This window comes from Panthera leo, chromosome F3 (assembly GCF_018350215.1).
Source record: "Panthera leo isolate Ple1 chromosome F3, P.leo_Ple1_pat1.1, whole genome shotgun sequence".
Lineage (NCBI taxonomy): Eukaryota > Metazoa > Chordata > Mammalia > Carnivora > Felidae > Panthera > Panthera leo.
Window position 1 is genome coordinate 57,215,776 of NC_056696.1, and position 15,742 is coordinate 57,231,517.

Consider the following 15,742-nt stretch of genomic DNA (forward strand, 5'->3'; position numbering starts at 1 on the left):
CTACCTTTACATTAGAAGGAACAAATAAGGAACAGAATGGACAGAAATAACAGAGACTAAAGGGGTATTAATGAGACACGTAAAAACACCGAGAAGCCGGAAAACAAAGCGTAGGTCACCTGAGCAGCAATAAACTGTTTCAGCCCTTCGACAGTCATCCCTCTTCTGAGCACACCACGAACTGTGGGAAATCGGGGGTCATCCCTGGGAAAGAAGGAAATGTTCAGTTACCAAGGAGAACTCTTTAATGTATAATCACAAGGAGTACAAAATGCCTTAATGAATAATAAACTATAAACAGCTTGTGAAAAGACTTGTGACTAACAGTTGCTTATAAGAACTGGGTTCCCGTGAGCCCTCGTTCATGGAAGAGCAAAACTGCTCTCTGGTCAAATACTGCTCAGTAAAATAAATGTACTAGAAAGAGTAAAGTACATTTCAAAAAGACACAAAGGTGACATCTTCAAATACAGAAAATCCATGCATTAAGACGTTCTTATTTGCTTTTTATTTTACAATATTCATGGTCTCTATTCTATACATGACCATGAAAATCAGAGAAGAGATGGTCTCATGTCATCCACGTATGAATGTACTTCACAAAGCCCTTTGGGTTATAAAAAAATATACACATTTGGGTTATAAAAAATATACGCACTGCTTATTAATATTCTGCAGAAATTTGCACACTTTAGTAAGTTTGCAATAAAACCCTTTGCCTGGAGCCCAACATTTGCCTTTTGTCAAATATAGCTTCACAATAAACCAGTATAAAATACATCTGATTCAACATATAATGCTTAATACATACTGTCACTATTATGTGATGCCAACAGAAACTACTGTATACATTCTTATTTAGATAAAAAATATTCTTGACTTATCAGCATGGTAACCCATCTGAACAGGTTTTGTTTACACAGATACATGGCTACAAGGTGACTTTAATTTTCATACTCTTCTTCCTCATAGAAATCCCATATAGGTTATTAATATGCTACCGAGATTTGCAAACTTTTCCTAGGTGCTGAATCCTCTGGGCAACCGACTGCTCCACAAGGTGGATCTTCACCACCAAGGCAGAGACCATTTATGTCTTTGCTTCAACTCAGGGCATCCTGGTCTTCATGGGACCCAGCTGAAAAGAAAAGCCTCAGAGCCTCAGCAGTGTGGAGAGTGGTAACTAGGTCTACAAAGGACCAGAGTCACAACTATTTTTCTAAACAATGCTGAGATTTGCAGAGGCTGTGCCCTTGTGTGTTTCATTCCCATGCACCAGGGTCCACAATGGGCACTCCGTGTTTGTAGCATTAAAATAAAGGGGAGGGGAAGGGGACCCGATGCACTGGATGAAATAAGACAAGGACCAAAAACCCTAGAGACCCACCCATTCCACCTCTTCCCATTCATCCTCCCCACCACTCAAAAGTTTTAAAATCACTGATATACCACGTTCTTACTTCCTCTCAATTCTAAGTAACAGTAAACATACCATCCGTCTACCAATCCTTCATTGACAAACCATGTGAGTTTTCTCTTGGATAGCACTGTGTTGTTGAGATTTAATCGACTATATTCCCAAATATACGGCTTTCTTATGCCTAAGGCTTCAATAATCCAATAAAACTGTTCATCTCTGTCATGGTATTCTGTTGTTCTCAGGGCATGTGTAACACCTTCAATACTGTCTACTATGGGGCAGGCAAAATCGTATGTCGGATACACACTGGAAAAAAAAGAATATTTTTAAAAGCAAAATAAAGCATTCTACCCTTTCCATATTAGATCATGCATTATAAGCAGCAACAGTAATTTGAAATAATTCCTTACAAGTTAGGAATTTCTTAAAAATAATAGGTTTTGCAACCCATAATATTATCAAAGCATATCAAAACATCAGTCTTTGAGGAAAATAAATCAGTTAACCCACTCAATATTCAAACCAATTCACAGCAAATTCCACAATCACATTTCTGTAATGGCCAATGTATACCATGGTAGAAAACAAAAGCAATATACATACAGTTGACCTTGAACAACACAAATTGGAACTATATGGGTCCACTTACGCATGAATTTTTATAAATACAATACAGCACTATAAATGTATTCTCTCTTCCTTACGATTTTCTTAACATTTTCTTTTCTCTGGCTTATTTAAGAGCACAATATATATTACATATAACAAACAAAATATGTGTTAATTGTGTTATCGGTAAGGCTTCTGGTCAATAGGAGGCTATTAATAGTCAAGTTTTTGGGGAATCCAAAGTTATATACAGATTTTTGACTGCACAACCCCCTGCATTGCTCAAGAGTCAACTGTACTTAATAATTCAAGGGAAATTTTAGCTTTCCAATATCTTAATTAATCCCACACTCAAGTAAATCCCTATGCTTAATCTCCTGTAATTAAATGAATTCAAGAACAAAGCATTTCCTTCTCTGACAAGTAAAAGGGAAGAAAACTAGGTTAATTAAAATTCTATTTAAGATGGAATAGTCTTAAAAACAATTCCTGATTAATATAATGTACATAATGCACAAGTACTTTTAATTTGAATTTTAAAAATATGCCGTATTATGCCTTCTAATTTTTAGGCTACAACTTCATTAAACTTCTACTTCATTATGCTTAGCAATTATTTCATACTGAAAATGCACATCCAAATTAACTTTTCCAATGTATTCAAAGTATTTGCCTAGTAAAATGAGTAAGCACCCTGTTAAAAATGAGAGACTTATTAAAAAAAAACAACAACGAAAGATTTGTGTATACATGTGTAACCACACCCATAATGTGTTTGTCTACATACGGACACACAGATCTATACCCACAAGTTTAAAGTCACGTTAGCTAAACAGGTTATCATTTACATTCACTAATCTCTTCAGAAGTTATGATTCAGCATTTATCTATAGTGGGTTTCTTCAAAGTATAAAAAAACACATTCTATGGTTGCTTTATATGGTAAATTAATGGAGAAGGGGAACCCATTTAAAGAAAAAGAATCTTTTAACTGAAAACCCACTTAGAAAACTAATCGAAACTAGAAAAAAAGAACCCACATATTTTCTTATAATGCTCACATTTCTGTAAAGTTTCAAGTCTATCACTTTTTTTTTTTTTTTTGTGAATCAACTTATGCCCAGCAGAATCCAAGTTTATAAGAGGAAGAAAAAGATCTTCTAAAGATACACACCACAATACACCTAATCAATATGTAAAAAGCAACTTTAGGCAAACTGAAGGACCTTAAGGAAGTACCTTAGAAACAACCTAGTATAACCTTAATCAATAGGTGAGTAAACAGCCCAAGAGATTAGGTTACATGCTTTCCCAAAAGCAGTTATTAATCTATGAGTGAACAAAGATCCAGGTCTCTTGACTATTCTGCATCTACTCTTGTGTGTAGAGGCAATCAAAGTGAAATCACAGTAGGCTGCCTAGCATAATGAAAGAGATACACCTACTTGTATTTATTTCCAGTTCTTGGATGTGGCTGAATTTTACAGCGATAAAGCGTTGGGTCTCTCATACATCCATTGTTACTACTCATGTCGATTTTTGCTCTCAGACAACAGGACTGACCAAACTGGCTCCCTTTTTTCATTTCTTCCCACATTTGTAGATTCTTCTCAATAGCTGTAAGATTAATTATATTACAGTTTATCTAATATATTACTAACCTAGTTGAACTGAAATTATTTTAATAGTTTACTTTTATATTATAAGCACACTCCCCTAGTTTAAAAATACCATCATAACTGTATGTATGTAGAGAATAAGTTGTCAATAGAAACGAACGTGGCCTCTTAAAAATAAATAAATATACAAATTAAAAAAATAAAATAAAAAATAAATTAAAATACCATCATAGTTCCAATACCTGGTACGAAGAGTAAATGCATCATTTTTTATGAAGAAGTCTCACAAAAAACACTTAGGAAAAGTACTCTATGAATATGTTTTTAGAAGTCAAAGCAATACATTTCACTGATATAGTACTCATTAAGGGTAAGAGACCTGGGGCACCTGGGTGGCTCAGTCAGTTAATTATCCTACTTCAGCTCAGGTCATGACTCTTGGTTCACGAGTTTGAGCCCCGCATCGGGCTCTGTGCTAATAGAGTCTGGAGCCTGCTTCAGAGTTTGTGTCTCCCTCTGCCTCTGCCCCTCCCCTGCTCGTACTCTGTCTCTCTTTCAAAACTAAATAAAAATTTTTTTTCACTGAGATAAATAAATAAAAGGGTAAGAGACGAAACATGAGACTTGAAGGTTTTTCTCGCCCTGTGTTTCCCACTTGCCGATCAAGGCACAGCTAGCCAGCCCCTGAGCGTCTCAAATTTAATTCTGCTTTTGAAGCAGAAGCATTCTGTTCCTCTGCTTCCTCATGCTCAGGAGACAGACCAGACTGGCCTGATCCACAGGGCCCACAGGCATCAGTGCTACAGCCTGTGCCCATGTAAAGAACATGACTTGGGCTGTGAGCCTGAGTCCATGGGCTACCAGAAAACCCTGTCAGTCATTCCAGTGGAAAACAGGACTCTCTTGGATCAAAAAAAAAAAAAAAAAAAAAAAAAAGAGAGAGATCACAGAAAACAGTGATACAAATTTCATCCCAGAAAATTCTGTCCCAAGTAGCTATGGTTCTATCTTGTGAAAATACTGAAAACCTGCCCCATGCAGGTAAGAAAGAACTATTAAACAATGACTCTCTGTGGAACCTCCTGAAGATATGATGGACACTTTGTCCTCAAAAAAAATCAAATGAGTCTAAAACTACAGTTGTTAACTATTTTTGAAAATGTTAGGGAAACCTCAAAAAGAGGGGAAAAAAAGACTTTTTAACAATTTGACAACAATTCACTATACACTTCCCAAATGTGACATCATGGCAACATAAATGCAGAATAAAAACAGCCCCAATCAGTAGCTCAGGAGACAAGTAATGAATAAGAAATACGCTTTTTCGTTAAGTGATATCTCAGAGGTATAGAGTTGTACTAACTAAGCTTACATATTACACTCACATGCTGAAAAGAAGATTCGGGTACTAATAACATGATCACTGAACCTCTTAGAAAGGCTAAGTATTGGGGCGCCTGGGTGGCGCAGTCGGTTAAGCGTCCGACTTCAGCCAGGTCACGATCTTGCGGTCAGTGAGTTCGAGCCCCGCGTCAGGCTCTGGGCTGATGGCTCGGAGCCTGGAACCTGTTTCCGATTCTGTGTCTCCCTCTCTCTCTGCCCCTCCCCCATTCATGCTCTGTCTCTCTCTGTCCCAAAAATAAATTAAAAACGTTGAAAAAAAAAAAATTAAAAAAAAAAAAGAAAAAAAAAAAAAAAAAAAGGCTAAGTATTTAAATTGGGAGAACTACAAAGAATTGCAGAAGTACTCACTGCAGTGGAATGAACGCAATGCAAAGGACCAAGTGCAGTGAGACACTATGGGCACAACTACGGGCACACACACTTCGCATGTAGTTGTGACACCAACAAAGTAGTAACGATGTAAAGATGATAACGAAAGAAAAAAAGAAACCTGTGATGAACGTATGGGTCACATTCCCAAATGGGTCTCAAACCAGCATCTTTCACAGAAATCTTGTTCTACTAAAGAAGTAGAACACAAGACCGCCAATTAAAATATAAGACATTAAATGAGCCTTACAGTTTTCTCTATGCTTGGATTCTATCCTCTGTTCACGTTCTGCTTTCATCTGCTCAGCAGGAGTATCATCCACATAAGCCTTCCCTTCCTGAATTAGCTTCTCTGCGTATTTCATTATAGTTTCAAAATGATCCGAGGTATAAGTAAATTGATCTGGTTTGATATGCAACATTGCAACATCCTCCAAGATAACCTGCAAAGAGAATCCAAAATAACCATCAACTTATCTTTTGCATTTTCTTGTGTATTTTCAATCCTTGATACTGCATTTGGGCAAATGTAATAATACACCATCAGTCAAAAAAAGAAAAAAAGCCTGAAAATGGTTGTACAAGTTGTATATTAGGTCAGAAAAGAAAAAAAAAAAAAAAGATAATCATTATACTAGTCTCCAAATTTTCAGCTGAGAAAGCTGATTTCATGATGGAGCTTTCCATTTACTCTGGAAAACTGGTTATTATTGGTCATACCGACAATCATTTGCCCTCTCTTTGAACATATTGCAGTGCTTCTGAACAAAGAGGATAGAAGAGGCCAAGAAACCTCCCCATTTTCCGATACCTACTTGGTGTTTGTTTCATTCACACACTTACAATTATATGACAGAAAGGAAACCTGTCTCTAGTGACCAATTCATTTAAGAAATTGGTACTTATAGGAAAACATAGCACTTTGGTAAAATTGTACAATTGAGGAAGAAAACAGTAAGTGGAAGTTTTTTGCTATAGGAGCTCAATATTGCTTGCCTTAGGTCTCAGACACAGAATAGACAGATGAGGGAAAAAGGCAGCTATGAGAACAAACTTCATTTATTTTCTTACCATGAAGGTATCCAGTCACCCTCTAATTTTAATTAACTTTTCTGACAAAGGGTCATCACTACACCTTTAATTACCTTCTCAAAATCTTCCTTTTCTTTTTCGGGATTTGTGTCATCAAATCTCATGATCAGTTTCCCTTTAAAGTTAACCTGGTAGTGCTGGTTCAGAAGAGCAGCTTTTGCATGCCCAATGTGTAAGTAACTAAAACAAAAACATTTCACAAAGAAACTCATTAACATGTTTTACCTAAATACTTGAACTTAACCTTCCTGAGGAGATGAGAACTAAACAAAAATCCTTCTAGTTGGTACTCCCGTCATAGTTTATTTTCTAACAAGAAAGTACTCTGATAGAAAAGCTGACCCTCACAGGAAGAAAAAGACACTACAACATTTATAAAGTCATCACAAGAAACAATTTCACATGGAACATCTCACAAAGAGACAAGTGATTTAGTCACGTTACCACCTTAAGGAGAATCTTTTTCTTTTTTACAGAGGAAATGAGTGGTCGTTTCGTTAGGGGAAACCTGCTTCCTGGACAACGGTGTCCAGGGCTACACGGGAGGCTACACGGTGTCCAGGGCTACTCTGCACAGAGACCTGACTCTGCGGTGGACGGAGCACCCACCTCGTGCACGCCAGCGAGAGGCGCCTCTGAGATCGCCACTGCCACGTGCTAACTCGTGGACGGACACGCGGGAATCGGGAAGCTGCAGAAGAGCCACTTATTCTCAAGGCTTCGATTCTCTCAAAAGCCAAAATACAAGGATTTCAACTAAAGGACTTGACAGGTCTCATCCAGGACCAACGCTCCATGAATCGCAATCTGTGAAAATACTATTCTATTCCTATGGGCAGTTGGCAATTACAAGTAAAATATATCAGAGGCCCTGTTGATATAATATGTCACCATTTCCCTTGATCAGTGAAGTGGGTAAAAAGCAGTATCTTGTACCACTAACAATGAAAATACACTTTCCTGGGCAGCAAACAGGGCATGAAGTGAGGAAGTTTAATAATCCGCTCTCACGAACTTTTATTAGTTGCCACTGACAATGGTAGCCACCGTTCCCCTGTGCTAGTCTCCTAGTTTCTCGCCCACCTCTGATCTCAGCTGGGGTCAACAGGGGAGAGGGAAATACAACTCCTTGCATGTCTTCACACCAGTTTTTAAATCAATCCATGTTTTAGAAATTCACGCAGCATTCTAGATCAATGATTCAATGTTAAGAAGGATTTATATGCACCAGTTAATGCAGACAAGTACAAAGCAATGCATTTACGGCTATTCAAAACTTTCTATATAAAATAAAAGGCTGTCACTGGTATCCCAGATGAGATTCTAAAACAGGAAAAGGACATTAGTCAAAAACTAATGAAATCAAAAAAAGGTATGGAGTTTAGGTGTTAATAGTAATATACTGATATTGGTTCACCACTTGTGACAATGGTACCTTAGAGTAGCGTTAAGATGTTAAGATCATGAACAACTGGGTACGGTATATGTGGGAACTTTCTGTACTATCTTTGCTACATTTCTGTAAATCTAAAACTATGCTAAAATAAAAGGTTTACCGAAAGTAAAATAAAACAAAGGACCGTGAGTTCCAAGAAAGAAACAGAAACACCTACTGCAGTTTTCATGGAAAGTGTTATACTTGTATCATGTTATACCTATCATTAAAAACAGGAAAAAAAAGACAACTACTCATCACTGACTACCCATACTATATGATAGTTAATGTGCTAGGCTTTACACAAAAGAATTAATTTAAGAGGAATGAGGAAATCAAACCATTATCTTACACTTAAAGATATTATTTCTGGGGGCACCTCGGTGGCTCAGTAGGTTAAGCGTCCGACTTCGGCTCAGGTCACGATCTCACGGTTCGTGAGTTTCAGCCCTGTGTCAGGCTTTGTGCTGATTCAGATTCTGTGTTTCCCTCTGTCTCTGCCCCTCCCCCACTCGCGCACTCACTCTCTCTCTCTCTCTCTCTCTCTCAAAAATAAAAATTAAAAAAACAAAAAAAATTTTAAAGATATTATTCTGAACCTGAAATAATGTGTGCAGTTCTAACAAGTGTAAATGTCAAGAAAGCTAACAAGACTATGAAATATTCACAAGGTAACTAAAATAGTAATCAGCTCAAGAAACAACCTAATTGGAATAGCTAAAAAAGTGAGATTCGCGCTATGTCACAGTTAGCACTTATGCTGAATAGGGCTTCTGCCACCCATAACAAACATAGGCAATAGAACTTTAAGTCAAATGGATTCTAGAACCAGATAGCACAGGTTTGAGTTTGGCAAATTACTAAAATGTTGAATGAATCAGTTTCCGAAACCATCTGTAAAATGGAGATGTTAACAGTGCTTTCTTCACAGGGCTGTGAGGATTAAAACGCTGTGTGTATAGTGTTTGATAGTACCTGTACATAACAGCTTCTATATATGTTAGCTAGGAATAAGAAAAAGGGCTGGGGTGCCTGGGTGGCTCAGGTGGTTAAGTGTCCAATTCTCAATTTCGGCTAAGGTCACGATCTTACAGATTGTGAGTTTGAGCCCTGCATGGGGCTCTGTGCTGACAGTGCGGAGCCTGGATTTTCTCTCTCCGTCCACCCCTCCCCAGCTTGTGCCCTCTCTCTCTCTCTCAAAAATAAACCTTAAAAAAAAAAAAAACAAACAGAAAGAAACAGGGCTGAAGCCGTGCCTTCTGGCCCTTCATGAAAGACACAGAAAAAGAAAAAAGAAAAATTAAAGAATTCTTTAGCAGTATACGGGGATAGGACAAAAATTATGAATAAGAAAACAAAACAAAAACCCACCAAACAAAAAAGAAGATTCCCAAAATACCTGAACATTAATTTATATTCCAAATCCCAAAATTGTATTTGGCCAACACTATGGTCTCTGAAATTGACATGACTTATGGCAGACAAATGTGTTTTACAGAGTAAATTATAAATGTGAGGCACTCACTATTCCAAGAAATGATGGTGACAAAAATATAAGATTCTAAAAGGACAAATGTCCAAATGCCGCAGCTATAAACAGCCACTGCTTAGAAAGTGGCTTTTTATCAAACCATTAAAGTCACTCACTCCCAACGGGAAAGCATGACCTGTCGCAGTAAGCACACAGGAACAGAACACAGGGCCGCAGGGACCCAAGATGTCAGTAGGAATAAAGTGTGTATGAGAAGTCTTATCTATGAGATTCCACTTAGTCAACTACCCATCGATCACTTAATGATTTAGTCTGTGAATTTTCCAAAATCCTTATTTCTCTTTCATCCCCTTCCATCAATCCTTTATTTTGACACTTAGAAAAGCAGAGAGAAAACTTAGAGAAAACTTAGAAAAGCAGAGAGAAAATGTAGAATTCTAAAACAGATTTTCTTGTCAGTGGTGCTTCTGAAAACTTTGTGGAGAACTCTTAAGAACAGCTAAAATAAAATGGATTTTTCCTTATCTGCCACCTTCTGTTATCTACACATTCCACTTACCACAAATGGGTAAGAAAATCTGAAACTAAGCAAAATTCTGGCATTAATAAGAGGTATTTTACTGTATTACTCACTATCACGGGAAAGGGGCTATCACAAAGCTTGTCCGGTATGCTCACAGAGGCTGGTGCAAAGGTGGACTCCCCCTGGCCTTGGGTAATGCTGGGCAAGGCCTGAGACAGCCCCAGGCTGGTGACCACCAGCCAGAACAGTCTTCTTCTCTATTGCACCCTTCAAATATTATTTTCTATTGGTGCCAAAAGTGAAAGGGGTTGGGAAACATGCTAACAACAGAAAGAATTCAGTAAGAATAGGCTTCTCAGGATGCCATTTTCTTTATTTCGGAAAAAAGTAACTTAAAAATAATTCTACCATAACTTCTGCTCACCAAACGGACTGCTCAGGATACAAAACAAATCCCTATTAAATAAGAGCCTAAAAATCTCAAAATGTAAATAAAACTTAAGGGTTTCTATTTATGGAAAGTTTCCTATTTATAATTAAAATTCCATCTGGGGTAAAATAACAATGTTGTCTAATTGCTTTAAAAAGCTAAAACTACAAATTCAATACATTAACATTAATAGACTTAAATGTTCAGAAATTTGACACCCCCCACAATTAAAACCTTACTTATTTTCTTCCATATTAGTAATCTAGTAATATTAAAAGCATTTAATGGTCTTTAAGCTTTTCCATTAAATATATTTCATTGTAATTACAAGTTACATTTTCTTACCCACTAGCCTCTGGAGGAAATCTGACAGTAACCTTTCCCATCTCAGCACCTGGAAGCTCAACAAATTTCCCAACATCTTGCTTTTTCTCAGATGTCTGAAAAGCAGAAGAAAAACAACATATAAAAATAGTTACATCGTTAAATGTTTAAGAATACACTCATTCAACAAATACTCAATACCCACTATGTGCCAGGCACGGTTACAAGACAAATGATGACTAGAACGTCATCCTTGCACTTAAGGACCCCAAATCTTGTGAAGGACATAAATAAAACTAAACACTGGCAACAGACCATACATATGTATGTATAGAATGCGTTACAGCAGTGAGTTGAAGTTAACCAACAGCATCTAGGGTCATCAGGAAAAGCTTAAAAGGAGGTAAGAACCAAGCTGGACCTTAAAAAGTACGTGGAGATACATCAGATGCAGAATGTAGAAGGTATTCATTCTAAGAAAAGGGGGAACAGCACACAAAGGTAAGGTAAGACACAAAGACAATGCAATGTCTATGAAAAGTTAGAAATACATGGGGTGGGTGAATGAGCAAAGAAGCTGAAGCTGTTGACAAGGTCCAAAACATGAAGCCTCTTATGAACTTGCTTTTAGGTTTTAGGCAATGAGGAAATCTCAGGGGGTAATGGGACCATTTATTTGTACTTTCTAAAATGATACCCAGCCCAGTGCAGAAGCTGAACTAGAAAAGAGAGAGACCTTTGATGAGATTATGGTATTAAATCAACAGGGGGTAATGAGGCCTCAATAAAAATCAAAAGCAGTGGAGACAGAAAACAGATATGAGAACACAACTTGTTGATTGATTTCATGGGAAAAAAATGGTGAAGGATGAATGAAGATTTTTAGCCAAAACAGCTGAGTGGACTGTGGTGTCTTTACCCAAGCAGACAGTAGTTTTCAAATTTTACTGTGCCAGAAAATCTTTAAACTTTACTATACATGCCTAATATGTTAAACAGATCACAGTACAGAGACCTTGGGAAGAGAATCTTTTCTACTGTACTCTACGTCACACGTCCTACAGAATCAACAAAAAGGCTCTGCAGAAGCCTAGGACTCAATGGTTAAAAATCAACAAACAGGAGAGAGTCAGGAGGAAGAAAATACGGTACAGCTATAAAAAGGAGGTTTTAGTTACTTGGAGTTTGGATTTCCTAAGGGACATACACCGGATGACCATAATATTTTAGACATATAATTACAAAGATTAGGCTTTATGTAGTTAAATAATTAAAGGTAAGTCAAAACTTTATAATAGCCTTGGCAGATTTTTCCAAGAAGATCCTTTTTCATGGATGGAAAGGGGAAAAAAAAACCAAACTATTAGTAGGAATAATTTTCTTTTCAGATCTACAGTCTCAGCATTAAAAATGGCTCACCACTTTAGCTTTGGTCGTTGAAACGTTCCACTTGGTACCTACGGACTGGAAGGCCTGGTGGGCTTCAAGGAAGCCAAACCAGCGTTTGACATGCACTGGAGTTTTGCTCTGTTTCAACTGTTCCTGCCACGCCGGATTTCCTGTTAGCAAACATAATTTTAAAACCATTCAATAAATCTGCGACTTTGAAAGCAAAGTTCTAGATGTAGTTAATTTAAATAAACAAGATGGCTCAAAGTTGTTCTTCTATAGGGGCGCCTGGCTGGCTCAGTCGGTGGAGCATGTGACTCTTAACCTCAGGGTCTTGAGTTCAAGCCCCCTGTTGAGTGTGGAGTCTACTTACCAAAAAAAAAAAAAAAAGGTACACTTCCAAAATGAAACATTTTAAATCTAGACACACATTGCAATGTTTTCATGTAATTCTTTAACATACTTTACAGAATTCACAAAAGGTAATTAAAACTATTTCTGCAGTTCAACTCAATGAAATGAATACTAAATCCTGCTCTCACCACCACCACACACCCACTGTAAGGCCAATGCCACACTTTTTTTTTTTTTTTTAAAGTTTATTTGAGGGGAGGGAGAGAGAAAATCCCAAGCAGGCTCTGCCCTGTCAGGGCACAGCCTGACGACACAGGGCTCAATCTCAAGAACTGTGAGATCATGACCACAGCCCAAACCAAGAGTGGGTCACTTAACTGACTGAGCCACCCAGGCACCCCAACCAATGCTACATTTCGTAGATAAGGAAAAACTTTAAGTAGATCCACTAGAAAACAAAATAGAAATCAAGATCAAGAAGTAGCTCATTTCTTCAGATGTAACATCAAAAGTAGGCACTGAAGGAAAATTTAATTAACATCACAAAGCTACATCCTTAAGATATTATCTTCCTTTTCACACATATTAAGTCAGAAATAAAAAAAAGACAACAATGTCAAACCTATACATGAAAACATTTAATTAGAAAAGGACTTCATTTTATGTTGGTTATTTTAATAACAATTTAATTGAATTTGGAGAAAAGTTTTAGCCACAAAAATATTACACATAATGTAAAAAATGCCACATAATGCAGAATTAAAGAATGATAAAACCTTCTGGCGTATTTGCTTCTATTTTTTTTTTTTAAAGAAAATAACAAAATTCAAGTCCCCTTTATACCTCTCATCAATCCCATAATCTTACCGTTACAAACAAGTCACAGAAGAGCAGATCAGTGACCCCCAAGAGAAACAACTCCAGATTACCCCCCAAACACATATACACCCATAATCAGAGACAACAATGCGTGGAGTAAAGGAATGGCTGAGACAGGAGAGGTGCTGACATAAATGGGATGAGGGCTTCTTTAGCAGGGCCAAGGTCAGCTTCATAGGCAGCAGGGAGATGGATTAGTGAGAAAGATGACCTCTAGGGACAGCAAAGGATAGGGAATCCCTGTGACTTGACCGGCATAAAATAGCAGGTGGTCAATCCTTTGCAAGGAAGTCCTAAGTGACTCTTTCTATGTGGATATGTTTCTGTGTATGCACATGTATATGTATGTATATATTCACATATGCAGAAATATGTACACTTCTTACCCATCGAAATATCAATTAAAATAGAACAACCTTCAGGAAGAATAATTGATACCTTTTAGGGTAGCCCACACACATAAATCTGCTAAGCTCAAGGAATTTCCAACTAAGTATGTTCTCAGAGACAGGCAATGATTGAGCTCGTTGATTGCAGAAGTAAACAAATTACATGAAGACAATTTTGTGGCACTAAACTCCAGCCAGTGATCAATCTGTGAACATAAAAGATGGAAAATAAATGCACACCACGGTTTAGATTTAAACAAACAAATGGCCTTAGTTAGAAACATGCCTATCTTATCTCCAATTACAGAATCTGCCATTATGTGGATTTAATTCTGGTTGCCTGGGATCTAAATTGGCATTAAAATAAACAAATTTCATTCATTCATTTTTCATTTTAATTTCATTCATTTTTCTGTTTTTTCTTTTTGCAGGGGTGTGGAGGGGCACTTCAAGGAAGAAAAAGATTTGAAAACTGGCAGCAGCAGGAAGGAATAACCAACTTGATCAAAACGGGCAGGTGATTATCCACCTGCAAAATTTAAAAGTAAATTCTTAGGAAACTATTCTTTGTATTTCAAATTTTGCAAATTTAGGAAAATTAGAGCTGACTACAAACAAAGAGAAAAGCATCTAAACAACTGTACAGGAAGTTAACCTACTGTTGCTATAATTAATTAAAGTATACACCTAGAAAGGAAAAGAGAATCCAAGCTATGTGTGTGACCCTAGGAAAACCTCGTAATTTTCTAGGCCTGCTGCCTCATCTGTAACGTTAAGGGAGGTGCAGGAGATGATCTATACAGTTACATCCAGGTATGAAATTTTAGGACTCTATGAAGAAGACAGCACTCACTGACCCAACAGGACTGCTGGTGGGGATTAAAAGTTGAAATTTTAGGAGCTAGGAAGTTTTTTCCTGAAAATAAAAATAAGATGAGAATTCCTTAGCTAGGTCTGTAACTAAAACTCCATCAATAACCTTAAATAGAATAATCATACATAAGTCAACAATAAAATGAAGTTCTCAAAAGAATAGAAGTATAAATCAAAACAAAAGAAAACAAACCCAAGGAAGTGTTCCTTCCTTACCTCAGTATGTTCCAGTAGGTTTGAGCCATAGAGCCTAGCTGTAGTTGCAACTCGAGCCAAGTAGCGAAGTATGGAATTTATGTCTGTGAATACCACATTTCTAGAATACAAGCAGGAGATAAAATATTACCATAGCTCTAGCAAATCAGTAGGAGTCATGAGACTTACGAAGAACTGTAAAAATAGAACCCTTACATTTACCATGTATTTTCTACTACAGTTTAAAAAAAATCTGCCTAAAAAAAAACAATCTGCCTAATTCATTCTTTACTGTTTCTATCAAATTCCAATATGTTCTGAATGTTCAGTTAAATCTGACAATTCAGTTAAGAGTGGACTATCTACACTGCTTTGTCCTTCTAACTATTGTCTATTCAGTGGTGAAAATATGAAAATATAATTGGGGTATCAAGAGTAACTGATGTAAAATAAATCAAGGCAGAGAAGTCAAGGATATACAGTCATAAAGAGGCTAGTTGTATCAACTTCCAAGTAAAGATGACAGGTCAAACCATATAAAAACTGTTCTGTAAAAATTATTTTTTAAAAAGACACACACCCATAGGAAAAAGAGACTAAGGAAAAGAAAGAATAACAATAAAAATTCAGAAGCTAGAGAGATGAATTTAACAGGTCTGAAAAAACCGAATCTTAAGCAGACAGTGGACAAAGCTGAAAACCAACCTAACTTCAATTTTAGAATCCACAAAAGACTTAGGAATGGAAATAAGAATGAACTGGGGCTAAAATTAGGAGGGCTGGTAAAAAGTCTATTTAAGAATCACTTGGAGGACACACGGGTGGCTCAGTTAAGTGTCCAATTCTTGATTTTGGCTCAGGTCATGATCTCATGGTTCATGGGGTCAAGCTCCAATTCAGGCCCTGCACGGACAGCCCAGAGCCTGCTTGGGATTCTCTCTCTCCC

General features: G+C 37.2%; 1 protein-coding gene across 2 annotated transcripts in view; it reads right to left on the reverse strand.

Annotated features, from left to right (window-relative positions):
* EPRS1 (glutamyl-prolyl-tRNA synthetase 1) overlaps nucleotides 1–15,742 on the reverse strand; it is a 71,583-nt gene that overhangs the window by 49,190 nt on the left and 6,651 nt on the right. Inside the window, exons 3-11 of one of the 2 annotated variants that reach the window (XM_042925000.1) lie at nucleotides 14,818–14,917; nucleotides 13,778–13,934; nucleotides 12,137–12,276; nucleotides 10,739–10,833; nucleotides 6,567–6,693; nucleotides 5,672–5,864; nucleotides 3,475–3,646; nucleotides 1,493–1,726; nucleotides 120–204 (exon numbers count right to left, since the gene is read on the reverse strand). In XM_042925000.1, the coding sequence (XP_042780934.1) occupies nucleotides 120–204; nucleotides 1,493–1,726; nucleotides 3,475–3,646; nucleotides 5,672–5,864; nucleotides 6,567–6,693; nucleotides 10,739–10,833; nucleotides 12,137–12,276; nucleotides 13,778–13,934; nucleotides 14,818–14,917 (1,303 nt within the window). Of the gene's footprint in view, nucleotides 1–119; nucleotides 205–1,492; nucleotides 1,727–3,474; nucleotides 3,647–5,671; nucleotides 5,865–6,566; nucleotides 6,694–10,738; nucleotides 10,834–12,136; nucleotides 12,277–13,777; nucleotides 13,935–14,817; nucleotides 14,918–15,742 lie in introns of those variants that run through there. The other variant, XM_042925001.1, reaches the window with a different exon arrangement.